Source organism: Cariama cristata, unplaced genomic scaffold (assembly GCF_000690535.1).
Source record: "Cariama cristata isolate BGI_N322 unplaced genomic scaffold, ASM69053v1 scaffold15992, whole genome shotgun sequence".
In the NCBI taxonomy this organism is placed as follows: Eukaryota; Metazoa; Chordata; class Aves; order Cariamiformes; family Cariamidae; genus Cariama; species Cariama cristata.
The window spans coordinates 24,882-52,482 of record NW_009603407.1 but is presented as its reverse complement, the minus strand read 5'-3'; the positions used below and the strand labels follow the sequence as shown (position 1 = coordinate 52,482).

The window sequence follows — 27,601 nt, the reverse complement described above, 5'->3', positions numbered from 1 at the left end:
AGGGGAGGAGTGATAGGATGGTAGAGCTGATGAAAAAAAGAGGTGGTAGGCATGGGAGAGAAGACCACCTTCAAGCAGACATGCGAAAGGCCTCTAGTTTCAAATCCCAGTTTTCTCCTTGTTTTTCCATAAATGTTGTAGGTGCTGATTCAGTGAAACCTTTGGTGCTTCACCTGCAAAAGGACTGTTTTGACTGGAGTTGTAACAGACCTTTTGCAGTTTGCACTAACGGTGTGCTGTATCTTCTGGGTGCTTCATTGCAAACTGTGCTGGCTGCTCATAATTCCTAATGCAAACATTGATTTACCAGTACTTAGTACCTCGAACAAAATCAGATCTTGGACTGTTTGAGCATAGAATAAAAGGCTTCTTGAAATTTAGAAGACAGTCTTGTAAATCTTTGCTGAATTTATCTGTGAAACAATACTTCAGCAAAACTAATTACGTGCCCAAGGGATGGAAGATGTCGATGATATGAACGTCCGTTTGCTTATGCGTGAGGCAAGACGTTTGTGTGGGTAGGTATTCTAGTTCTAAGGGGAAATACTAAAGAATAGATTTTGATGCTTTGCTGTTGATGGGACAGAATGACAACACAGTGACCGGCATGAGAAGAAACAGCATTGTCCTTACTCTCCAGTATTGCTGAATAGCAGAGTGTGTTCTCTTGTGGTTCAATACGATAGCATAATCCACAGCTACATACATAAAATGCACAGAAACGATATAAAAGCAGATGTGACGTATCCTAAATTTGCAATGTTTGATACTGCAGAAATGTTTTAATTGGCTACTTAAGACATGCATTTTTATGCCTGTGCTATAATTTAATTGTTGGTGGGGTTTAAATTTTTCTTAATCACTGGCAGCACAAACTATTTTCCCCTGCTTGGTATGCCATACTGTTAAAAAGTATTTGTTATTCATTATATTTTCAGGTTCAAAGTAAACAAGAGAAGAAACCCGGAACTTCATCCCCAGTCCCTTTGAACTCTGCGGTTAGCCCTTGCACTCTTCTGCCTGTGAATAAAGCCGCCAGCAGTACCCCTTTGTCAATAAACATTCCACGTTTCTACTTCCCTAAAGGACTTCCGAATGTCTGCACTAATCATGAAGAAATCATTGCCAGGATTGAAGAAGCCTTTACAGAGTTTGAAGATGAGAAGGCAAACATCTGTGAAATGGGGAAAATTGCTAAGGTAACTATTGTCTAGGTTTTTCATTTTTTGGAGAGAAAGACTGAAACTAAAAGTAATAAAATATCTCATGGCTGTTCTCATTCTTTAGTGAAAAAAGAACCAATATCCTTTTGCTCTGGATGTTTTTATTTAGATTAAGAAAATAGTAAATAAAAATGAGCTCAGTTTGCTGTTTGTCACATCTGATATGTGCACTCTTGCTTGCTTTGATTTGCGAAATGGTTCTTTCAGATTTCTTACCAAATACAAATTGCATTTTTCTGTTTCTCCATCATTATGCTCAGAAGATAGCAGAAACTTAGTCTGCCTCTGTGGCTTCAGGTAGTGCCAGCTACCTCCTTTGTGGTTAGTTGTCCCACTAATCTGGACCTGATCTACGTCTACCACTGCCGTATTGCTTGAGAAGGCAGTTTCTGACCTATGCCGCTTCGGACATAGAAGAGGGAAGTACTTAGTCAGCCCTCAGCCACTGAGATGCCTGTGTTCAATATCCATAGTGCAGGTGTCAGCAGACTTGGAGTTGTTGCAGTCTGCTAATGAGTTCCTGGCTTTAGGAAGCAAAACACGGCACTTCTGTGGGAGCACGATGCAGATGGGAGGTTCTATTTTCCTCTTCTTTGACCGTGGTTTTTAGTAATACTGATCTAAAACTAGCAGTTGTCAGATGCATCTCATATGTTTGGTTCGCCCTGAATGCATTTTTGGCACTATAGATTGAACAATTATGTTCTGTCCAAGAGGAACACTTGTTTTCCAAGAAGGAAGATTTTTCTGAAAGGAGAGACTAGGTTGGTTTTTGGTTGGTTTGTTTTTAGAGGAATCGAATGGTGTTACTTGTAAACCTCTCTGAAAACATAAACAGAAAAACTTCTTTGCTTGACCAAAAAAAGGTTTGAAACTGATTTTATGACAAGATAGGCAACTGTGTGTGGCCTGTCATGTTCAAACTGAGAAAAGCAGGCAGATGGTGTAGAAGAGACCTCTGCCTTTCTGTCTGATCTCTGCATCTGTCTCTGTGTGGATGTGCTCCATGCCATTTAGCTATTGTAAGGCTTGCTTCTGTTCCATGGGATTATTGATAACGGTACCTGTTTTGAGGCTCTAAAATAAATGTGAGAGAACTACCTACACAAAGAAAACTGCAGAAAGTAAGTGTCTGTCTTTCCTCAGAGTAGCTAAACACCTGCAGAGGTACAGTTGCTTGACACAGGGATGGCTAAATCTGAAAGTGGTTCTTATGCTGATTGGTGTTCCCAAAAAAACCGTGCAGGCCCAGACAAAAAGTTGACAATGGACTCGCAGGATAGTCTTGCTTAACAGAAGAGGGGAAAGAGGCTTTGTGGGGAGAGCAGAAATGGTACCTCAACTACTTCTTCAAAATATTCCTCCTTCCATTTGGTGTGATATCCTTCTTACCAGTGCCTGGCCTAAATCAGCTGCACTCCCTCCAAGGCCTGTGTTTTGCAGGTGTTCTCCTACCTTGTCTGGAGTCATGAAGGTGGCTGGAAAGATCTTTGTGGTAAAGAGGAGGTTTCTTGAAGGTGTCCACAGCTGAATATTTGAAGCCATTTTCAAGCCTGCTTTTTTGAGGCATTAGAGAATACAAAACAATTGAGCTTTCACTGATTACCATTCTGAAAGCTAGCAGTCTCTGCAGAGGCTAGTTACAAACTTGTGTTCAGGGAGACCTTTTGCTGGAATCAAAAATCTTTCCATTTGTACTTTCATTTTTTTTTGTTATCCTGCTGAGATCTAGCAGTGTTGGGAAAATGGGCTGCTCTGTGTGGAAGGCACTGCACTGAAAACTATTTCGCCTTCAGGAATTTAATCATCAATTGTCTGTAATTAGAATTGATGTTCCCTTGCTGTCAATGAGAAGTAGTCAGCCCATATAGAGAACCGATCATCCTTTTCTAAAATCAGTGAGGTAGCTGGTGTGAGTGCTCTTCTGGAAGGAGGTGCCTGTCTCTCTCCACTTCGCTTTGCGGGGAATCTTGCTGAACGGTTCAGTCAAAGACAGAGCTTAAGAGTTTGTTATTCTCTGATCCTTTTCCTAGCCTGACAGGAGGTATTTCTCAGCTACTTAAAAAGGCATATGACAAAGTAGAAAGTTAGTGGTGGATTCCAAACCTTGGTATACAGTAAATAGCTCTTTTTGACTAACCTATGTGCCATTACCACTTTATTTCCCATATGTAAAAATGTGGATGGTGAATTTGGTGTGTGAACAAGCAGGCTGTTGTAACTGCTTTTGTATTCCTCTTCATTCTGGTGTTTCATTACAGATATGTGGCTGCCCACTCTACTGGAAAGCACCTATGTTCAGTGCATCAGGAGGAGAAAGGACAGGATGTGTATCTGTACACTCATTTGTATCTATGTGGAGAAAGTGAGTATCGCAAATGCAAAATTCTCTTTCAGGAAAAAGAGAACAGGCTACCATAGAAGTGTCTTTTTTTTTTTCCCCTTTTTGTTTTCTTCCACCAGACTTTTCAAATCATTGTTTCTTCTTCAGAAGGAAATAAATGGCTTAATCTCCATCAGCTTAAGTTTTCTTCCCTAAAACTCCCTGAACACTTGTTTCCATGCTGCATGAACAAACTTTGAACCAATCGCATAGATGATGAGACATTTTGGTCTGGTTGGCATATAAAAATATATTAACACAGTCCCTAGAAATATGTCAGCTGTTCCAAGATAGCTGATAGATGTCAGTGAATTTTGGATATATTTATCTCAGGCCTTATTGCCACTACACTAGTGCACTAAGCGAGTGCCATTTGGGAGTGGGGAGAGGAGGTGTGTGATAATGTTAAAGGACAGGAAGAAGGAGTGTAAAATAAAGAAACATCGTACAAGTGGATACTCTGAGAGCTTTAATAGTTATCAGCTTCCTCCAGCACACTGTATAAGTCTGTGGGGTTTGACAGTCACTTCCACATACTGTTGTCGAGGCTTCTTCCTGAAATTGAGAGTTCTGGATATACTGTGCTTGGAGTCAGAGGTGTGAGATGGAACAGACTTCCTCTCTTGCCTAATCTTTTTCCCTCCAGTGCAATTCAGGCTTTAGTCTGCTTTGTGAAACACCTGAACAATGTTTCCATCGCCTATCCAGAGAGACTTCAAATTTTTAACTTAATGATTGCTCTTCTTGAAGTAGCCTTTAACCTTGAGTATTTCCTGTGATAATATTGTCAAAACAGCTTCTAGTTACCCTGGCAAAATTGCAAAAATATTAGGGGTGACTGTGATCAGTAAGTTTTTCTTGACACAGACAACATTTTTTCCCTTCCTTAGGTTCCTCAATTACTACTAATTAATCCCTCATAGTTTCAGTGCTCTGACTTTCACATCCTTCAGATATTTGCAGACTGTGGTCATGCCCCTTTTCTGTATTCCTTTAACCACACCATTTTTAGCCAAGTTTTGTATGCTTTTTTTTCACTGTAATTGCTCTTTTAGAAACATCTTTTCTGTATTCCTTTAACCACACCATTTCTAAGCCAAGTTTTGTATGCTTTTTTTTCCACTCTAATTGCTCTTTTAGAAACATTCCCCCCCCTCCCCTTCCCTTCTGACAGTTACACATTTTTTTCTGGAAACATGAAAGATGGGAAGAAATTTATTGTTCCTGGTAAAGTTAGACTACAGCTATCTGAACACAGCTGTAACTTTAAAACAGGTATCTTTAATTGCTGAAGCCTATTTTCAAGCATCTGAGTAGGGGACCTGACTTTTCCAAGTGTGACATGCTCATTGATCTCATTTGAAGTTAATAGGAATTGCTGGATATAGAATGATAGAATCATTATGGTTGGAAGAGACCTCAAAGATCATCAAGTCCAACTGTATACCTGATGCCACCATGCCCGCTAAACCCACTAAACCATGTCTTGAAGCGCCACATCTAAAATAGAATACTTCTGAAAATCAGACCTTTTAGTTTGTTGCTAAAACATGGCTTTGGGATTCATCTTTGTGGACCTGATAATTTTTTTTTAAAGCTAAAACGTTAGCATCTCTTTTCTGCAGCTGATTTAGAATGTGTCTGTTAATTGACAGCATAATATGAACGTGCAGTTAACAGGATTGCTTATCAGCCACTGCATTTTTTTTCTGTTTCTCCCTGCCCCCCCTCCTTTTTTTTTTAAAAAAAAAAAATCTGCTTTTGGTAAAGAGTGATGAGGCCAGAATTAGTGGCAAGGCACTTGCAGCGTGATATCTGCAGATAAACTACAGGCATTTCAGTACTATGTTTCAATATAAGTTCATACACTTTCAGGAGAGGAGGCGGGGTGAATAATTGCTCATAGTAAATAATTAACAGTACATTTGTATTTTCACAGTTATTAAAGAATACAGGGTAATATTCTGAGTAATTTGTTTCCCTTATACTGTATGAACAACTTAGTGTTTGATATATCCGAATGTTCTCTTCTGTTATAGGTATTCAGTAGCGACGTGGTAAATGTCATGGAGTCTCCGTTTTCATGAATATTTCTGTTTGGCGTGAATTAAGTAATTGTGATCCCTTTGACCAGCATAGCATTTTGCATTAGGAGAAAGCAGAGATGAGAATTGGTGTCATAGATGCAAACTGTCACCGTAAGGAATGAGTTTACATGCTTCTCTAAGTATTCAGTCCTGCTAATTCTTTCATTAGGCTGTCTCCATGACTTCAGTGTGCAGCAGCCAGCTGTGCCATAATTAACAAGGGATGCTCTTTTTCCCTTCTGGACAGTGATTTTTCTGGTTGAAAATTTATTCACTGTAGTTTGGCGATATCCTCAAATATTGAAATGTAGTAAAGGATTAAATTGGAGAGCATGTCTGTTGTGGCATTCCACTAGGTTGATCCTATTGACTTCAAATGAGATCAGTGAGCATGCAGCATTTTGAAAAGTCAGGTTACTTACTAAGATGCTGTGGAATCAAAGTAAGAACAATCTTCAGTAAGAAACCTTGTTTACCACAGCAATGTTAACATGAAAAAAAGCTCCACTGGGTGGAAGTACCTTGGTGCTGCTGAAAGATATTGAAGAAAACAGGTCCTGGTAGTCTGAGGTCAACTTACACAATACATTTACACTGAATTATGCTAACATGTGATAAGGCACTTCATAATCCATCTGTAGCTCGTGATTGCCCTTTGAGGTACAAAGTGGTTGGAGTAACTCTTCATCTCTCTCTCAGAATGCTACGTAACTGCCATGATGATGCATCCAGATTCACATACCTTTTAGCGAAGCCCGGCTGTGACTACCTAGAACAGGAGGACTTCATCCCGCTGCTTCAGGTACCTGTAACAGCTCAGCAGTGAATGGATGGGGAGAGACCACTATGTGGTTTTTCTAACTCCTTTATTTTCGTGTCTTTAAATGTTTATCAAGGATATGCAGACCTTTGGTTTGAATGGCATCTGAGTCGAGTTCGTTTTAGAGTGAAATAGAAATAAACATTTTAAGTGGACTGTTTTGCCTAAGTGCCAGCCACCTACATATCTTGCTAAAGTTGCTGAGGATTGTCAAAGCTTTATTTAGTCTCTTGTTCATATTTATCAGTGCCTGGTAGCCAGGCTGAAATTTGCCGCGTTTCTCTAGGTGGTTAGTGGGAAAAATGCATGGCGCTGCTGATACTCAAGCACAACATAAAAGCTTATTAGAAAAGTTGTAAAAGTTACTTGACAAGACAATTATAATTGAATTTGTCCAGCAAGACTACCAGATACAACATCATGTGGAAATATTTGCAAAATTTTTGCAGTTCCAATTTTTCTGTATATGCCTCTAAACCTGCTAGTACACAAGTCTCACTACTAATTTAATTTTTTTCCTAATATTCAGGCTAAGTCTGTACATCCTGATTTCATTTCTTTTCCTTTTATTCAGATGTGATATACTTAATGAAGCAAAATATTCTTTATTTGTGGCCATTTAGGCAGGCTCTGGATAGGTTTAGGATTTCTCTATAATTTCTCTATAAATCACGTCTATCTGCTCCTCTGATCATCAGTTGATACTTTTTCTGAGCTTTTACACATATCAGTTGATACTTTTTCTGAGCTTTTACACATATCCCTAGATTTCTCACACTGTGTTGCCCTCTATGCAAAACCTCTGTGGAGGTGCTGCTCTGCAGAAAGATTTTTGTGTCTGCACTGGATGTTTCTGTGTCTCAAACAAAACTGGGATTGTGATGGGTAAATTTTCTCATGTTCCTTTTCATCTTTTCTCCACTGGGCACACTGCCTTTCCTGATTGATTGCAGCTCTGCTTTTCAGCTACTGGTGCAATCAGAGACATGTACAATCTTGTTTGTCAGTAAACCAGAGAGTAGCAATATTACACTGTATTACACCATCGTATTAGACATCAAGTTAGACTGGCCAAAATTTGGTCATATCACACCCCTAAGGGCACTGTGTCTGCTCTATCCCTTTGCTGTGTTGTGCTATAGGCAAAGCAAAACTTTGAACATGTTTTTTAAAGGGTGGCAGAGTCAGACATGTAGAAATTACACAGATACTGATTCATATGGGATCTGAACTGATTCATTCGGGATCTGAGCAGTTTCTCCACGTTTTTGGCCATGTATTTCTTGGCAGATTTGACATCATGAGCCAGTGTTTGGCTTATAAAAAGGTGATCTTGAGAGAAAGGCATCTCCACAGGTAGTTCAAGTAAATTTTGGAAAAGCATTGGTCATATCTGTTTGCATTCTGAGGCTCACAAGAGGTTTCGTTGTTGTGGAGGACATAAAAGGTAACTTTCTCAGCCTTTCAAGGAATGCTTATTTCTGACACCTAACTCTAATAAATGTTAATATATTCAGTGAATGGAGGAAAAAAAAAATATCTTGGAGAGGAGATAGTTGCATGGTCAACTAACTAATTTTTTGTCTCATTCAATGAAAATGAGTTTTCATCTACTCACTAACTCTCTTCCTTTGTTTTTCTGTCCTTAAGTAAATCAAAATGGCCCAACAGGTGCGTATTGCCCAGAAAAGGTATTCTACTTATAATTCTAGAAGGTTCACTAATATATATAAAAAGATGTCATTTCAGTTTTATTGTTAATGCTGCAAATAGTTTCAAAAGTAAGCAAAAATATTGGTTTGTAAACCGAGTAACTTCTAAACATTAAAAGGAGAAGAAAATCTATTTCATTTTACTTGGTGTTATCTTTCAGGATGTGGTGGAAACGCATCCTGGCCTGACGTTCCTGAAGGATGCTCCGGAGTTCCATTCCCGGTATATTACAACGGTAGGCGGACTCCTTTGATCTCCTGTGATGCTGCTGTACCAACCCTCCCTTTGTGATTTGTTACTCTTCCCAACAGCTCATCCTTCAGTTATTTCACAAAAATAGATGGTTTTTAGTATTACTGGCAATGAGTTATTTTAAGAACTCCTTCCAGAAGAATGAATCTGCCTGTGTGTAGAAGAGGTTATTCAAAAGGTTAATAATGATTCTTTCTGGTCTTAAGCAAACCTAGAAGAAAAACTTTTTTGGCCTTTAATCCTGATGAAGGAAAATGAGAGGTCCTTCTTTGGTCTTTGAGAGCTGCTATGTTACCCCTAATTCCGCTGGGCTGCTGAGACATGGAAGGCTGTATGTTTGAAGATTTCTGTCACTTCGACATGGAGAATCTGTGATTGTTCCATGATACAAAGCATCCTTTGCACACAGGGGTCTGCCGTCCAAATCTTCTGCCTCTTGCTCTTGCCAGAAGGCTTATCTAGTCTTTCTGAGTCTCTGAGCTGTTGTGACTACTGTTTGTTGTTGGGTTTTGTTCTGTAGCTTTCTTCCAACTTTGCAGTCAGCAGTTACGCTGGTGCTTTACCTGAAGAAGTTTGTACTATTTTTTTTTTAAGCCTTTAGCTTGTCTCATGTTGGGTATGAATCCAGATAAAAAGTGTAAATGTTAGGATGTTTTAACTCTGCAGTGGTAACAAATTTAAATAATGCCAGACCTGATGAGAGCTGTATCCCAACAATGCTCAAGGGCTTAAAGCTTCTTCTGTTTCCTTGCTGGGGTCTGCATGGGGGGCTGGCTGCACCACGTACTGGCAGCTGGGAGATTACTGGCAGACACAGGCTTGTTCCTTTCCTGTAAGGAGCAGATGACGGAAAAACACTGTTGCTCTGGGCAAACCCTGAACTGTCACACTAATGTTTTCTGAAAATGTATAACAAGAATCAATTTTAAATGTTTTAGATGTACTTGAACATGACAGTGAACAATCAGTGTATTATCAACATATTTAGACCCTGTGGAGCAAGACAACAGATATATTAAGCATAGTAACTGGCCAGAATAGGTAGGTATAACAATGGCCAGGGAGCTTTGGAGGCACATGAATGCATGAGCGTGGAACATGCCTGTCGCACGTGTACCCTGGTATTTGGTGTTTAAAGTACATGGAGAAGTGAGAGCTGAAAGATTCAAGGTCGCACTAGCATTGGTTTCTGACTGCAATATCAACCAGTTTGTTCTTTGCTGGTCAGTGGATCAAGATACAACGTGTGGTTGTCCTGGTGCTGGCTGTTGGGTGGTGACAAAGGCAGTTCTGTGCATCTGCCATTCCAGGTTCCTCTTCTCAAGTCACATGCTGTTCCTGTATTTTTGAGGGAATAAAGGCAAGAAAGAAACATCTTTGTAGAGTAATCCCCAAAATGATCACCCTCAGTGTCCTGAAACAGCAATTGCTGAGCTTCCTGGACCTCACTGGGGTGCAATGCATGTTCTGGTCTGAGAGACCAGCTGTGTGAAGCTGAGGTTCCACTTCAAGATAACTGAAGTGCAGGCTGCTACTAAAAAGGGCAACATCTTTTCCTTCCTTTCTCCTTTTCCACAAGTTCCCCAGTGCCTGCACAAGGTCTTGTGTGACCACCATAAAGCAGTCACAGAAGTGGACCCTTCATGAATACACAAAGCTGCTGAGTGCTTCTTGATTCTGCTTGTGCCTCCACTGTGCTTTCCTACTTCAGTCTGAGCCTTGAGGCACCCTTACTCACAATGCTCTGACAGAGGTGGCTTCCTAAGCTTGCTCCCAGGCGGCTGGGAAACAGTGGTGCTCGTGGTTGAGGCGAATGGTGTGTAGTGGTGAATCTTACAAAGCTGTGATGTCCTTCGCAGACTCCTCACGCTGGCAGGACAATGGTGTTCTGAGTGTCTCTGCTGACAGACAGATTCCTTCTGAGCTCAGTGTGTTTGGCCTTGGCGAGGTCACTGAGTTGGAGCAGAGTCAAGACTTTGGGAGGGAGACAGGCTGTTGGGTCAGGTTGTTCCCACCTAGAGTGGCAATACTTGGCCCACTGCGGCAGTGACTCTCCTCTCTGATACCAGGAGTTCCTGTTTTTCACATCTTTCACGGACAGTTTGGCACTTCTCTCTCTTCAATGTTACAAAATTCAGTATTTTCACCAGGAGGTAGTGAAGGAAAAACATCTTTCTCCTTGGATTTTGAGACTACTTGGATCCTTTTGATCCCTTCAAGGTAGAGTGCCTTATACCTACTTACAGTGACAGAATGCTGTATTTGCTGCTAGCGCAAGAATTACACTTTATTTCTGTGTTACAGATGAGGACCGTAAGGAGACACTGGCTTTTGTGTTCGTTGCTGGATACAGCATCACTTGGTTGAAATCACCTGGAGAGTAAGCTAGCAGTCTAGTATGGGTAAGATGCGTATGCATGTTTCATTTTTTTTGCCTACCTTTTAGGGGTGCCTTTTGGATACAATAGGCTGTAGTTTAATCTGTATCAGTATCTGTGAGCTGTTGTATTGCCAGTATACTAAACTACTTGTGTTTCTTTCAACAGAGACTGACTCCTGAAGCTGGTGAAGATAATGCAGAATATAACGTGGCATTTAATTGTAAAAGCTTTAAAATGTGACTTCTCCCAGAGTGTTCAAACGGGAGTCAGAGTTAGCGCTGCGTGCGGTTGTTGAAAAGCAGAGTCAACTAAAAACAACTTGGCAAAACCTACCGCTTGCAGAAAAATGCTTCAGCTTATGCAGTGTGTATGCTTTGCAGTGTAATGCAAGTGTGTAACGGGAGAATGACCTACAGGGTTTAATAAAGCTTTGTGGGTTTTTCCAGAAATGGTATTGCTTTTGTTCTTCTGTGGGAAGACTGGGGAAAGGTCTAGAACTGATCCATCAATGATTTGGGTCCTGGAGGTAGATTACATGAGGATAATGGCAAGTAGGAAGGGGCTCCCACTTCCAAAGGCTTATGTACTGGATTAAGAATAAATAATCTTCCATGCTGGGAAAAATGAAGCCAGTTATCACTTTCAGTAAGGCATAACTGCCAAGTGTGGCTTGAATGCTGCAAATCATCTCGGGTTGTGTAATTATCTTGTAGGATGTTTCCCAAATGCTTTTTTCTGACAGCTTGGTTTTCACAACCTGGAAAAGAAAGAGAGCAGTATTGGCATTTTATACTGATATATACAATGTGTACTATTTATTGAAACTAGACCGTTATTTGAATAATAAAGCCTGCTTTGAGTGACTGGACATGGTAAAAGAAATGAAAAGAGATCCCATTTAACTCTGAATGCCTTACTTTTACAGCTAGGTGAGGAAAGAGCAGATAAAACATCTTTATCAATATGATCTGACAGAGGAACAGTTTCTTACATGTCACAAACAGGGGAATGTTTTGTTGTCTTTTATTACCCTGCAGGAAGAGGACAAGAGAAATTGCTGGTCAGGGGTCCTTTTTCTGATTCTTGGAGTTGTTATTGAGTCCTTGGAATGGTGTGAAAACCCTGTATCTTTAAGAACTGCTACAAAGTTGTCAGGTGTGATAATGGGTTACATATGGGGTGAGACGCACTTCAGTCTCTGACCTGTTGTGCACTCTGGGAGCGAAGGCTAAACAAAATCCAGAAAGTGTGTGGAATGGCAATGGCTGCCAGAGGTGTTAAAGAAGTAATAGATACAGCTTTTTCATTGTGCTTAAGACCAGAAAAAATCATTGTGATTACCTAGTCTGACCTCTTACATTACATAGGCCATAGAACATTGCTTAGTGATTGCTACAGTTAGGATAGATTTGTTTGTTTGTTTTTAATTGAATTGACACCCAACTTTAGAAGGACATCCATCTTTGAAGTCTGGAGCCAAAAAGAGCCTGCAGTGTTTCTTTGGGAGTTGTCCCAGTGGTTAATCAATGGCAGTTTAAAAGAAGTGCCTTACTGTCTGAATTGGCTGCTTTCAGCTTCTAGTTATGTATTTAATGAGAGACAAAAAGTCGTCCTGCTGTCCCACATCTCCCCACGTAGGCTTTTAAGGGCCAGGGTAGCTACCAATGTCATGGTGTCATATTCAGCTAAGTCAAATACGTTAGTTCTCTCTCTTCGGGATACATTTTGAGTCCTCAAATCATTCTTGTTGCTCTCCCAATTATTTGTGTTCATCAGCATTTACTGCCTCACTAATCTCTGTATCCCAAAGCAGATTGTTAGCAACAATCTCATACTTGGTTCCGGATCTGTTCTGGGCTTAGAACCAGCACTTGAGTGACCGAGTCAAAGCATGGCCCTTAAATGGTGATTGCTCACTTGAAGCTAGTTCTAGCTAAGAAACAAATGAAGTGGAACAGGTTTAATCCCTATGATGTCCATACTGTTGTGTAAAGTTAATTTTTGTGTTGGAATAGCATGCAATCTTAAGGTTTACCAAAATTCTGGGATAATATGTCAGCATGATGTCAGAGACATCAAAGGTTGGTTTGTATCAGATTTGGTCAACAAGAATTATATTCCATAGATTTAATTATATTTCTCATTTCTCTTGTTGAGGATGGATGTTTGTTGTTTCCCCTGTTAAGTTTATCCTTGTATGTGCTTGATAACACATTTGCGTTTTCCATACTTTGTGATGATATTTGTCAAATTAACAAGGAGCAGACTGGGAAGAGTTCAGCTTGCTTTTTTAGGTACTTGGGCATGTGCTCGGTCTCGTACTGTGCGCTGTTTCTCTTGGGTTCTCGGAAGTCAGTGCATTCCCCCTCAGTGCTTTTTACTCACTTTCACCAGAGGTAGATCAGTGAAGGAGACAAATGAGGTTAACACCTACCTAAGATAAATGCAGACGGATAATCTCTATTGCTTTACTTTCAGCGGAGCCACCAACAGGATGAGGCATTGTTGTAGACACAATAGGTCAGACATCAATTGTGGCTTTCATTTACATGTCCTGTTTCCTCTTCAAAAGTCCTAGGTTTTTGTGGTTTTTTTTTTTTCTTCTGGTGTAGAACACTATTTCACTTGAGATCCATGCAAGCTACAGTGCCTAAAACCTGAAAAACTCAAAGTGATTTGTCAGCACTTTGAACACATTACCGGACATAAATAATGCATATGTGTGCTCAAAGATGTGAATTAAGAGCAGTGAAAATATTTGCAGAGTGGAAATGGATAATATTGTTTCAGAAACGAATGTTACTTTCAGACTGTGTGGGGAATTAAGGACAGTAGTATCTACACAAAAAGATCACAAAACAGTTTTCAGAAAGAAGTCCCCTTAGGATGAGTGAATACACAAAATAAAGTTACTGCATTTAACTTCCCAAACTGGTATGTTTCAGGAGTTGATTTCAAGAGCGCTGTTCATGTGTTGCAGGTTATACAAAGAATATTCTACACAGTCAATCGATCCTGGTCTGGGAAGATCACTTTAACAGAGCTGAGGAAAAGCAACTTCTTGCAAGTATGTTGGTTTCTGCCTGAACCAGATCTAGAATGCATCATACCTTTGTTCCTATAGCTGTGTACTATATAGCGAGGGAGGCCAAACGCTCAGTGCCAGGAGGGTGCTGGAGGAGTTGTCTGAGATGAGAGAAGACCAAGGGCTGGAGCAGACAAGAGTGCACTGATAGAAGGTGATGGGGCTACTGTGCACCTGCTCTTGAAGCTACATCAAGCAGATTTTGCTCTTGGCTCCTGATCTGTAGCCAAAGAGGAAGGGAAGCAAGACGCAGCAGTGCACCTATGTTAAGTGGCTCATTGAGCAGCCAAGAATAGCTGCTGGATTGCCTTCAATACGTGGTGGGTAGGACAGCTGACTTCCTGACTCCCAACCGGCAGTCAGCCCACTGACAGTTGGTCGGGCATGTTGTGCTGTGCAATTGCAAGACCATCTGTCTCTGGAGCCGATTTCCACTTCTGCAGTAGATTTCTTCAGAAAGGTTCATGAATGAAGCTTAGTTCTTGTTACAATCCCTGCGATGCATTCTTATGTTGGGCAGAGCTTTCAGAATTTGGATCTCTCTTGTCTATGTATTTTGCCCAAAAGAGCACTGGGTTAAAACTGTCTAAGGCTGCTCAACTCCAGCCCAACCTAAAAAGCCAGAAAGTCTTTAGGCTGAAAGGTTAAGGACTCATAAAGCAGTGAGACTTCCCTACTGCATCCTGTTCTCCCTTCGAGGTGTAGTGCGCTGTCTTCCTCACAAGCCTCAAGCATGAGTTCATGTTCCTCCTCCTTTCAGGCATCACCTGCCCCACTGATCACATCAGCTAATGAAAAAATCAGTGCTCCCTTGGATTGTCTCATGCCAGTCCAAGCCCTCTGATCCCAGTTCCTCCCTAACCTCTGTTATAAACAAATCCTCCCAGCTTATCCTGCATCTTTATTTGCTCATTTTCTCCCTTCATACAGTCTTTCACCTTTTTCTGCTTGCATATCTACTCTGCCTTTTGTGTCCTGCAGCAGGGAAGTTCAGCTTTGGGACCATAATTTCGCTTGGGCAGCTCTTTGCTGCATGTATGTAAATGGCGTATTTTGGCATAAGCTATAAAAGAAAAAAAAATAGTTATTGAAAAATCTCCCTAAGTGATTATCATCTCCAAAGAAATGGAGAGACCCACAAAAAATCTGAAGAGACTAGTGAGTGATTGATCAGAGGGGTTTTTTTAGACACGAGTGTCAGCAAGTCAGAATAGTGCAGGTCTGGCAGTGCCATCCTGTTGTCAGTGCCTGAAACTTCACAGAACGTGGTGGATAGCAGGGTGTGAGAGTTTTATTGAGACTCGGTTGGGTTCTTTGCATGTGGAGATGACTGAAAGTTGATGTTAAACTGTCAGTGCCTACATACAGCACAGCATCTGATTTTATGGTTATAGCTAGAAGGGCCACTAACCCTGCCTGCTTAGAGACACAACTGCCTGGGATAGCTCTTGGGCTGTTTCACCTCCTCCCTTCTGAAAGGCTGTGAGGGCGGAGGAGGACAGACCTATAGATCGCTTGAGTCTGTTAGCTTTTTCATGTTCCTGCAGCCATAATTTATTAGACTGAAAAGGCTGTCTGGTGTCCTGTCGCCTCAGCACTGGGAGAAAGGGAAGCGGGTGGCACAGGTAAACGTGCAATAGCCTCGTCTTGGTGGGCAGGTGGAGTGGAGGGAAGGACCAAAGTAGGTGTGAAGTGGGAATAAAACAAGGACATTGTCACTAAATGTTTTCTAACAAGACATATTAACAGATGTCATGGTTGGAAATCTTTGAAAGCCTCCCAGTTAAACCAGACTAATTCCTCACAGTGACAGCCCAGGAAAATCAGTGTGATTGGTTTGATCTGCTTCAGATCCATCCCTCCTTCCCCCGTCCAGGCATGAGTCTGGAGCAAGACTTGATTTTGCCCTTCAGGAGCCAGGCAAGGATGAGTGATGTGTAAAGAAAGATATATCTCAGTTCCTGTGGAGAACTGTGGACTTGCTGTTGTAAATGGCCCTAAAAGTCTCTGGTGCAGGTCAGGAATGTTTCACAAATAATGGATCCCAGCTGAGACAGCAGTTGTGTTCTTGTTTCTCTGCCTCACTCTTCATGATAGCTGAAAATTAGCAGAAATTGTTCACAGGAATGGCAGAAAGATTGTGCAGATGTATGCTAACCAGGATAGCCAAGCCAGACGCTCTGTAAGTGCCTGTTAAGGAATGCAGCAACAAAATCTTCTAAAAGGGAGAAAGGCTGCATTTTGTATTAGCTCTCAGAGCTGTGTTCACCCAACTTCCACAGAGGTTGGAGGACTTCAGCTGCTGAACAGCCTCTTTGTCTAGGTTTAACTTCCCGCTTTATTTGTACTCTTTCAGACTCTTGCTCTCTTGGAAGAAGAGGATGACATAAATCAGATCACAGATTATTTCTCCTACGAGCACTTCTATGTTATATACTGTAAATTCTGGGAGCTGGACACTGACCATGATCTTTACATCAGCCAGAAGGATCTGGCTAGGTACAGTGATCAAGGTATGCTGCCTGCAAGCTGTGGTGGGACAAAGGGGATTGCTGAAAATAGAATGTTCCCACTGAGGAGTAAAGCCGAGCTTTAATTTGGTTAATTTGATGCCTCGAAAAAAATTAGAGCCATCCATCTACTACATAAATGCTCACTTAGAGACAAATGTAGGGGCTTAAACACAGAGAAATGCAGTACACATTATTTTCTGCATGAGTAGTAGAGAGGGAGCTTCTGTTCATGTGTGGGTCACTGCCAGAAGGACAAGCTAAAATAATGTCTCAAAACTTGCTTGTTATTTACTAAGGGTTTTGCAGGAACTCAGAAGTAGAGACAAGGAGGACAAGCCCATGTAAACTTCAAAGATTGCTGAAGTGCAGTCTTGTTATGCGTGAGAGAAATTCCAGAGTCCAGTGAAGCTGGGAGAATTTCAGTTTGCAGCTGCACTCTGGAGACTATCTTGTGGAAAGGAGTTCCACACTGAACTCGCATGTTGAGCAGATGCTATGAGTTTTCAAAGGTTCAAGGGCCTGCAAGTTAATGGAATACAAATCCACAAAGGGCTAAAAAATCCAAAGACACTTGTTCTGTACGTGTTGTGCTAGATGGAGGCACTCAGCTGTGCTGGTTTTAGGATTATCCTTGTTCTGAGAGTATATGCCCATGTGCTTACCTGTTAGGACTCATGATGTAATATCTTGGACAAGAGCTTGAGCTGTTGACCAGCATGTTTAATCCTGTAGACAAAGCTTTCTTAGAGTCTTCTGTGTGGTTGCTGCACTTTTTGGGAAAGTAGATCTGGGACAGAGAATCAGATTTGGGGACATGGGATGTTTGGACACAACGTGTGACTGGAGACGGCAGGAAAGGTGCAGTTTGTGGCAAGGTGTTGTCATGTGTAGGCCTACAGGGATCTGGAGGTGTGACAAGTTGTCAGGCGTTGCTGGAGCTCTGGGGATGGGGACAGTATTTTGTAGGAGCCAAGATCCTATTGGGCTGAAGTAAGAAAGAAGGAAAGGGGTGTGAGAATGACAATGCTGTAGGTATGTGTGTGTCGGAGTGGTGTGGTGGCCCACGTGTTCTGTGTTCAGGCGTTGATGGGAAGGCCAAGGGGGTTCTGGGTGAGTGTGGCAGTCACAGGGGTCAGAAGCATTGATAACAGGGCTGGATGGGGCGAGGATGGAGGAGTGCCTGACTTGGGATAGGTGACACGGGAGACTTGGTCCCTGCTGGGAGGCTGGAGTGTGGACTATTTCTTGCACAGGAGGCTCGAGAGTACAGGGTGCTGGGGAGCTAAAGATAGAAGGGGTGCTGTGGGCAGGGTGAAGGGGAGAAGCTGTCAAGTGCAGTGCAGCCTGTCAGCACTATGCCGGGAGATTTGAGGGGTGGTGCAGGTTGGGTCTGCCTGGCTGTGTCAGAAGTGTGCCAGGACTACAGAAGTGATGGAGGACATGTAGAAGGAGCTATGGTGGGGGTCTAAAGGAAGTGTGTTGGCAGTCTGGGAGGATGAGGTCAGTTTGCAAATCCTGCTCAAGACTGGTACTTGCTGCTTGGCTGGTTTGTCTCTGCCATAACAATCTATCCCACACATTTCCTGGCTGGCAAAGCCTTCCCACTCGCCTAAAACCATGCTTTTTTTTCATTGTCCTTCCCTGCAGCAGGATAGCCACAGCTTGTGCTCTGCTAAGAAGTGTTTTGTAGGGATTTGATGTGTGATTTTTTGCTTGATAACTCAACTTCTTTTGCAATGCACGCTGAAATGGTCTTCTATCAGCAGGATTTGCTTATGTGACAAATCCTACTGCAACAAAGGAGGAGTAACACTGCCCATGTTCAAGAATCCAGATAACACACAGTTGCCATATTTATGGGGAAATACAGTGTTTGGGAGGACACAAAGGCAGACACACTGGGAGAATCATATTTTTTGCAAAATACTTCTAAACAGAGACCTTAGACAGGCAATGTAGATAGAGCATTCTTTTAGCAATGGGAAATGGCTTTGTGTGGATTCAGCATAAACAACTGATTGTAGTTATTCCTGTGACCTGTAACTTCATTTTCTCCATGTTTTCTTTGTTTCCAGCTTTATCGAACAGGATTATTGAGCGAATATTCAGCGGCGCTGTGGTGAGGTGAGGAATAGCATGCTGGTTGGGGATAGAAGTGAAGGGAATTTCTGCCAGGCCGATTAGAAATGCAAGATACTCTCAGAAATCCCCACTGATCAGAATGGTTTCCAACATGGTGCTCCAGTTGGAGCTGCCTGAAAACAGAGTGAGACTTCTGGGTATCTTAAGAAAACAAATTAAAAAATCCCATATGATGACCACCTATAGACCTCATTGTAGAACCAACTAGGCATAGCTGGAGGGAACATGCAAGCGCTATGTGTTTGTGCCCCACGGTGGCACAGGGGTAGTTGGAGAGCACTGCTTTAAAGTCTCCGAAAAGTGAAACAGCCTAGGGTTTGTTGTGGGAGGGGATGTGGTAGGTGAGCCTCAGGGAGGCAGTGACAGCGAGGCAGCAAATGCTGTGTCTGTGGGGCAGCGCACAAGGACTGGTGCTGCAGAGTGCAGGCAAAATGGGTGACGATGCCCCATTTTCTCTCACCAATGATTTGGGGCTTTTGAAAAACGTTTGATAACATTCTGAGTGTTCAGGAGCCTGGTGATTTGGGGGGTTTATTTGTTTGTTTGGTTTTTTTCCCCTCATGTGTCTTCCAGAGGCAATGAAGTTCAAAAGGAAGGCCGCATGAGTTATGCTGATTTTGTGTGGCTCCTGATTTCGGAGGAAGACAAAAGGAGTGCTACAAGGTCTGACTGATTTCTCTGTCTTAGTAAAAGTATTGAGATGAGCAGATGAGATTGTAGAAACTTCTGTTATCTTCAGCTTTCTACAAGAGACGGCAGTTCAGGTTCCAGTGATTATTAGGAGAAAAGCAACTTAACTGTCAACGTTTGGTCAAATCATTTGCCTTTCTTGAGGAGAAATTGTGTGGAAGCAGACTTTTCTTGTAATGTTAAACATCTTGGTAGTCATCAATCCCTTTGGTTACCTCATGTCATGAAGCACTGGCTCTGGGGATAAACCCATGAGATGTTTGCAGTGGATCAGCATGTTCCCTTCATGCATGTAGTAAGTGCACAAGAAGAGGTTGTAGGGAGACTTCCACTGTGTCACGTTGTAAAACCTGCCCATGTGCCTGGTTTGTACAGCCAGTGGGAGACTGTTGTGCGGACCTGAACTAGAGCTGCATGCGATTATTAGCACAAGGAATCTTATGAGTGAAAATGAGAAGAAGAATTCATAAATGCAGGGTTGGACTATCCAGAGGTGAATGGAGGATGTAGAGTGTAACTGCCTGAAAGCATTGCCTTCTGTACAAATGAGCAGAGGAAATAAGTGCATACCATGCCGGCCTCATCACTCACCAGGGTCACTCAGGGACAGCCAGTGTCCTGGGTTCGGAGTTGGTTGTATTTGGCCAACTTTTGCTGCTGAATCAGACGGGGACACCCTCACCTATGTGAGCCAGTTGAGCTGCAGCACAGCGGACACTTGCTAGGACTACCAGGTGGAACAGGTCATGAGGATGATTAGGAGGCTAACAGGAGATGCTCTTGAGTGTTGGCCTGTGCTCTGATCCTTCCCAAAGGGTATTTTCTTCGCTGGTTTTATGCCAGCCTTTGGGCAGAAAAACATTAGAGGATGAGGGAAGGGGAATGTGCATTGCTGCAGTCTCTGCTGTATGGATTTCCTAGTGCAGCGGTGTGCTTTCATTAGTCATGTCTTTTTTTCCTAGCATTGAGTACTGGTTTCGGTGCATGGACCTGGATGGGGATGGAGTGCTCTCCATGTATGAACTGGAGTACTTCTATGAGGAGCAATGTGAGCGGATGGAAGTGATGGGCATAGAACCACTGCCATTTCATGACTTGCTGTGTCAGATGCTTGATCTCGTTAAGCCAGAGAGGGAAGGTAAGTCCTATTGAATGGGAGTTTCCATCCTCTTTGATCTATGGTGGATTGAGAAAGTGCTGTCACTGTGAAACCCACCTATAGGTAGAGCCTTGTGTTAGAATCACAGGGCTGAAATTACTGCACAGTCTGTGCAGTAAGTTCAGACAGTCAAAGTCTGAACAGTGGCTATTGTGCATCAGGAGGTCTGAAATACTAAAACAAGAGACCTGGTGAATTAACTTGCTGGAACTGGAGCAACAAGCCTTGTATATTCCAGCTGTGGGATGTGCTAACAGTCTAGATTATGAAACTGGACCATCCCCATTCGCTCATAGTTCACATGAATGTGAAAGACCTCCATACGTATGTGAGATTTAAGCCTAATAAACATACCCATTTATTGAATAATGTCAAAATCCTTGAATGACTTTGGAATAAATTTTTTAATATTGTAGCATACTGGTGTTACAAGAAAAACTTTTATAATATAAGACTGACAAGGAGCAGGTCCAGTCCCTCGCTAAGTAAGAACTCAGTACCACAATAATGTGGGTTGTTTTTTGCTGTAGGAAGAGTAACCCTGCGAGACCTGAAGAGGTGCAGAATGGCTCATGTATTCTACAACACCTTTTTCAATTTAGAGAAATATCTGGACAATGAACAGAGGGATCCCTTTGCAGTGCAAAAGGTATAAATCACCTTTATTTCTAAATACAGGCCTTCTCAAACCCATTTTTGGAGTTTAGGGAAAATCTAACCAAATATAAGAACACTTTTTTCCACAAGTAGGCCAGTCAAACACTGGAACAGGTTGCCACAAAGGTTGCGCAGCTTCTATTCTTGGAGGTTTTTAAGACGTGACTGTACAAAGCCTTGAGCCTCCTGATCTGACCTCATAGCAAATCCTGATTTGAGCAGAGGCTGGCACTAGAAACCTCCGGGGTCTCTTCCAACGCAAGTTATACTGCTGTTCTGTGATTTGGTTGCCATCACTCATCCTGCTACACCAGCACTGGCAGTGCAGTGTGTGATTCTAGAGAGAATGACCAGAGCCTGCTGAGTTGCACTGATTCAGCAGACTGAAAGAGGGGGGCTTAGCTGCACTAGAAGGGAACCTGCTTTGCTCAGTTTAGAAAGGAGCTGTGAGATGCAGAACTTGAGATACCATTTGTCTCTTCCCATCCCCTACACAGCTGCAGTCATGAATAAGTAGGCAATATGTGAAGATTCATTAAACGTCTGGGTTGGAGTCTGATCCTTAAAACAGCAGTAGCAATTTTCCCACAGCCTAAGCAGAACCAAAGAGATAGACCTTCTTTACTGCACAGGGGCTGAGGCAGATGAGATGCCAGCTCCGTGATCAGGCCATACATGCAGCAGACTAGATAGAAGGTTTGGGTGTTGCCGATTATACCTGGTTATCAGCCTGGCTGCCCTGTCATTGATCATCCTCTCTTCCCAAGCAGAGAAAATAGAGGAAGAGATTGTGGCTCTTGTATTTTGCTGTTGTTGCTCACCACTAACTCTGGGATGTTCAGACACCTGAGTTTTGTCAGCTGTTGGTGTAAAGTCCCTCACTTTTGGCTCCCCTTGCATATCCAGTGAAACCAGATGTGACTACAGCTTAAAGACTATCTCCTAGAAGCCTCTTAGCTCATCGAAGTACAGTAAAGTGGAGGGGATGCCAAACCAACTCTGGTTCTGTCCCAGTTGTTCCTACATAACCTGTAAGATGAACTTTCTGGTTCTGTGATTCAAGGCTTAAATATATCCAAAGCCAGAATCACCCTATTTTTTTGTTTGTTTGTTTAAACTGGATCGTCACCAGAGCAGTCACATATGGCCAGAGGGGATAATTCATTTTCCCCATCTTATAGTAAATGGCAGAGGGACAAATGTTTATAAGGATATTATTCTGTAACCTTCTCTCAAACTTGCCCAAACTTTGCAGACAGTGAAGAGCTCCTCAAACGAACAGTTACAATTAACATTTAATTAAAGATGTTAAATGACTGAGTAATTTAAGGAATTACAAAGTGCACAGATGCAGGGCTTGCTGAGCTAGAGCAAAGAAAATGTGCAGTTATTAATGTTCAGCATTTCTGAAATGAAGCAGGCTCAGTTTGCTGGCAGCTCGGGTCACCTGCTGAGCTTTATAGACTAAGGGATGTATTTTTTCATAGTCATTTATGTGCAGATGTTAAAATAGTTTAAGATAATTGTGAATCTTTCAGTTGTGGCAATTTTTGACTAGCTGTTTCTATACGGTTGCTTACTATTCCTAGAATTGCCGTTTCACATGTTTAGATGTAAACAGCTGTAGAGAGGTATGGACATAATGTGCTTGACTGTCTGATCTCTTTAGGACACTGAAAATGATGGCCCTGAACCCTCTGACTGGGACAGATATGCTGCTGAAGAGTACGAGATTCTTGTGGCCGAGGAGTCTGGGAACGAGCAATTACAAGAAGGGTAAGCGTAGGCATTGCACTGCCCTGGGGACACACTATTTGGCTCCAGCTGAGGTTTAGTAGGAGCACGTGGATGCTACTTTTAACAGAGGTAGTGGATTAATGGACTTATCATTTGGACTCAACACTGGAGCATGTGAAGCCTGAAGGAGTTGCTCCAAAAGGCAGCATTGGTGTGTTTGTCACAATGGGCTTCTTTGTGGGCAGCCATTTGAATCGGGTACACACACTGCAGTAACGAAGATAGCTGGGAAAAAAGGACAAAGCCTTTTTCTTTTGGCAACCATTCAAAAAAAGAGATCAAATGACTTTTGCTAGTCTTGGCCATGTATTGACCATGTCACAGTATCACCAATTAGAAGCTGTAGCTCTGTTACATTTATTATACCTAGCAGAGACTTTCTTTAGTTAAATAATTTTACTTTCTGCCAAACTTTATGCCTATTAGTCTGTGCTCTTTGTAAGCTGTGTTTCAACGTTTTTATTAATTTACTAAGTTTGAGACTTTTTCTTTAAAACACTGTTTGTTTATGCAATACCTACACTCATTTTTGCAGCCTTCTATAAAATTCTGGACAGGCATTCCAGCTATCCTTAGAGTCAATGAATTTAGGCAGAGCAGTTGCTCCAGAACCTCTCTATGTGCAAGGGCTTCCTGCAGAGGCTCCTAATGGAGACTCAGTATAATTAGCTTTTAGATTTGTGTCTGTGTTAGTATCTTCTTGAGAATATTTCTCTGGAAATCTCCAGGTTAATATAACAAACATCCAAACAACGCTTACCCCATGTTAATCTTGCGTGATTTAGCATTTCATCCATTCGTGAACAGTATTTGTAGCCCCATTAAAGTAAGAATACTGAGAAGATTGCCTGAGTTTCAAAATTTCCCACACTGGAATTTGCTTGGGATAACAGTAGCACCTACTAATTAGCCACAGAGATTTGCAAAGCTATTGAGAGCTATGTTCCCCCTTCTCCCTGTGATATGCATCCAAACAACTATGGGCTGTTCCCTCATCTCCTTTGAGCTGCCTTGCCTTTTTGTGGCCTTCACAATAGAAGATGAGGTTACACAGGATGGAAGATAAAATTGCTGTATTCCCTGCAGCTGCTTTGCAACACCTGTGTCCTCAGCACAGAAAAGAAAGAGGAGTCTGCCATAAAAGCTTTGCAGGACCATGAATCTCCAAACTCACCAAAACCAGCGAAAATGGCAGGTGATGTCAGATTTTTGACGTCTGTCTGAAACAGCTGTGTCTTCCTGTCAAGAGCATGTCAGCAACCTTGCTGCTTGCTTTTAAGAGCCTCTGAAAAGCTCTGTAGTCATGGCAGCAGGATTAGATCTCATTTGTGGAGCACAGCAACAGACCATGCAGGAAAAAAGGAAAGGAAAAAGAAAAACAAAGAGCTGGATGCCCAGACAAATTTGCCAGAAACAGCCATTGAGTCTTAGCACATACATTATTTCTGCTGTCCTTTGAGGATGACAGAAACAGGGACCAGGGACAAAACCAAGACAATTTAAGAGCTCTATGAGAGACCTGGAAGATTTTTGGCGAAGCTAGTTGGCAGCACGTGAAATCTGGTATTTGTCTTAATACATTTGAAAATAACCATCGTTCAGCAACTGGATATGATTTAGTGTGTACCACATTTGTGACTTAGCCGTGTCCATAGCTTCTCTGGATGAAAGGTTTCTAAAACCAGTCAGTGTCTGTCTGGCTGTCTGCAGGCTTGCCCATGACAGAGCACTGCTTCTGAAGAGGAATCTCATCAAGACATAGTGGATACTCAGAGTGACTTCAAGGATGCTGCGACTCTACTGAGAGCTACAATCACCAAAAAGAAGATAAGAGAAAGGTGTCGTCTTGCTGAAGACAACAATGAAGCATCACGTTTCACTGGAAGCTGAAGCTGATCTGAACACTTTCTGTTTTATACATCTGTGTATGAGATTCAATAAAGAGAGTCTGTTCCCTGTGAATGTATACACAGATTGTTGTTTGAAGACAGAACCAATAGTAGAATCTGACCAACACAAGCTCTTAATGCAGATATAAGCATTGGTTTTGCAGAAATCCTTTCTTGCCGTTCAGGCTATGGCCTGCCTGGCAGAAGTGGGCACTGCTTTGTTCACTGTTCCAGAAACCAGTTTCAGCCAGCTGATGTACATGGAAGCCACAGTTGCCTTCATGGAAAGAGATCTTTCTCCATGGGAATGGAAATAAGGAGGAAGAGGCCATCTTTTATCAGCTGCTGATAGGACAGAATCCCCTTCACCTGAGCAACAAGAAGCGAGATGACAATGCAGAACAATGCTGCTCAGAGGCGGATAGGTGGGACAAAGACACAAGATCAGATAATGTTGGTTTAGGCAGCTTAGACCGTTTTTCTTGTGTCCCTCAAGTCGGCTGATGGCTCAGTTGCTCACTTTCATGAACCCAGCAGTATAAGGAAGGGAAAGGGGAAGAAGTACATCGCTGAACCACCCAGTGACAAAATGTGGGCTCGCAGAAGGAAGGACGAAGAATTTCCTGGAGTAATTTGCCTTCTGGGAACAAGCTAGTTGCCATGGTTGAGTCTTGAGGAATGGGTGTTTAATCTACATGAGCCAATATTTGTATTTATGGGACTGTGAAGTTTTGAAACTGGCCTGGATGGAGAGAAGGTGATTATCTTTAGTGCTAATCTTGTGGACAAGCTGTCCCTTGGATGCTTCTTGGAAAGGTGGAAGCATTTTTTCCAAGATGGGAAAGGCAGGCACTGTTGAGCCTTAAGGAGTAAAAGAGTGAAGTGGAAGAGTAACTCACATGGGAAAGGACAATGGGAAGCCCCCTTTGGAGCAGACATGAGAAGGTTTAGTCCCGAAGCAAAAGGCACCAGAAAAAAAATTACAATGCAGCTCCAAGTGCTGGTGAGTGTGCAAGCTAACAGAGGAAAGAGGTCACATTCCACATACAGGATAAAAAGAAGAAAGCTAACAGAATTTGGTAAAATTGAAGAAAAAAGAGGACACAAAAGGAGCATTCCTAAGAACAGCATTCAAACGGAAACAAGAAGTTTTCCTTATCTTGAACCAAGGAGACATTAGAGAAAGTGAGGCACATACAAACATGCACAGCCCCTGCCCAGGTGGGGAAGGCGGGGAAGGCAGGGCCATGCAGACTCCCGACAGGTACCGCTGAAGCAAAGAGTGCCTATTGTGCACTTTTTGGCAACCTTGCATGCGCGATCAGAACAGTTATTGCTGTAGGATCCAGACCAGTTTCCCTTCTCCCACTAATGCAAGGATCCAGAAGGTGGCAGAATTACTAAGCAGGTGCTTTCCATTATGGAAGAGAAGATGAAAATGTTGTCCAGGAAGATCTCTATGCTGTTTGTCTCTTCTTTATATAGGGGTCACCAGACTATAGCATAGAATCCTCCCCATAGCAGGACATCCGTACTGACAGGCTCCCAAGGATTTGCTGTGCCTGCATATGGGTTAGTGAAGGGAAAAACAGCACAAGAAGTGGTAGGCAATTCTTTCTTGGCACCATCCATGCTGGGATATCAAAGGAGTTAACCTTTTTGCAGCACAGTTTACCGCCGAACAAACTAGAGCTATTCCTGTGCTTGCCATTGGAACATCTGCTCCAACATTTCCTTCATAAGCAGCTTTGCTTTCAGAACAAAATAATTTGAATTTCTTGGGAAACCTGAGAAACTAACCTATGGTGTGCTGAGACTGGAGGGAAAACATCTTAAAAACATCGTTTCTCAGGAATAGGAATGGGATGAGAGCCCCAAAGCAGTATCCTCTGCTACAGACACGCAGAACCTAGCCAGCCTGAACAGTGCAACTGGCCGGAGCTGAGAACTCACAGCCAAACCTCCTCAGGCCATAAATGCTAAGACCTGGATATTAAACTTCAAACCAAGTGAGAGAGGAACGTGACAGCACGGCCATAATTGTTCTTCTGTGGATGTCAAAACATACCCTAAGCCAGAAGATGCTTTGGCAGCCAGGTGTTTCTGAGCAAGTCTGAGCAAGCCAAATCTCCTCTAGGGCCTGGATGTGTGGCTGGACAACTTTATTTCTACAGTGAACTATTAAGGAAGGCTACTGTGAGCTCCTGACAATTGTTACTGAAACAAGATTCAAATTTTATCATGCTGAACACCAGTGAAAAGATGTTCTGGAACCTACAAATGAGGATGGATGGGAGCATAAAGTCATGTCAGCTGTCAGAATACTGATTACTACCGCGCTGTTTTCAATGCCTTATAAATATCCTCCTCGAGGTTAACATCTTGCATGCTACTGTATTTTAGCCAGCTGTTTTAGTAGCCACTGAAATAACTTACCTGAAAACGCTTTCACCAAAATACGGCTTTTAAAGACATACCTTTTATCTTTGCAGATCATTTGAAGACTATGACACAGATGAAGTCTTATCTCCCCCTGAAACTGGAGACAAGTCAGACAAACTAGTTATCTCAGATCTCTCAGCATAGAAAAATGGAAGACTTTTAATCAATATCTTTCAAACTGGATAGCATTCAGGCCCAAGAACACTTAGGGATTTTTTCTTTAAATCCGTCATTGGAGCAATGTGCTTTATTTTGTACACTGTAACTTGAGAACCCTTTTTCTCTTCCTGTGTAATTGCAATAAGGTAATTTCTATAAGAAGGCTTTTTACAATGTGTTATCGTGCACGCTCATTAAAAATGGTGATT

The 27,601-nt window shown here is 42.3% G+C and overlaps 1 protein-coding gene across 1 annotated transcript; it reads left to right on the top strand.

Moving 5' to 3' along the window:
* The first annotated feature begins 456 nt into the window (after window positions 1–456).
* On the top strand, window positions 457–27,601 carry PPP2R3A (protein phosphatase 2, regulatory subunit B'', alpha). Its single transcript, XM_009695198.1, has 13 exons — window positions 457–501; window positions 939–1,199; window positions 3,485–3,588; window positions 6,393–6,495; window positions 8,387–8,461; window positions 13,840–13,926; window positions 16,301–16,457; window positions 18,533–18,581; window positions 19,173–19,262; window positions 20,252–20,427; window positions 20,979–21,097; window positions 22,775–22,881; window positions 27,284–27,601. Exons 1-13 carry the CDS (start codon window positions 457–459, stop codon window positions 27,375–27,377), a joined length of 1,467 nt encoding a protein of 488 aa, XP_009693500.1. The 3' UTR covers window positions 27,378–27,601.

Bases quoted from the DNA above. Each gene is read 5' to 3' on its own strand.
- PPP2R3A (XM_009695198.1), top strand. From the start codon at position 457: ATGGAAGATGTCGATGATATGAACGTCCGTTTGCTTATGCGTGAG. The intron at 3,589-6,392 runs GTGAGTATCGCA...TCTCTCTCTCAG, and splicing joins TTTGTATCTATGTGGAGAAA to AATGCTACGTAACTGCCATG. The intron at 16,458-18,532 runs GTATGCTGCCTG...CTTTGTTTCCAG, and splicing joins GGCTAGGTACAGTGATCAAG to CTTTATCGAACAGGATTATT.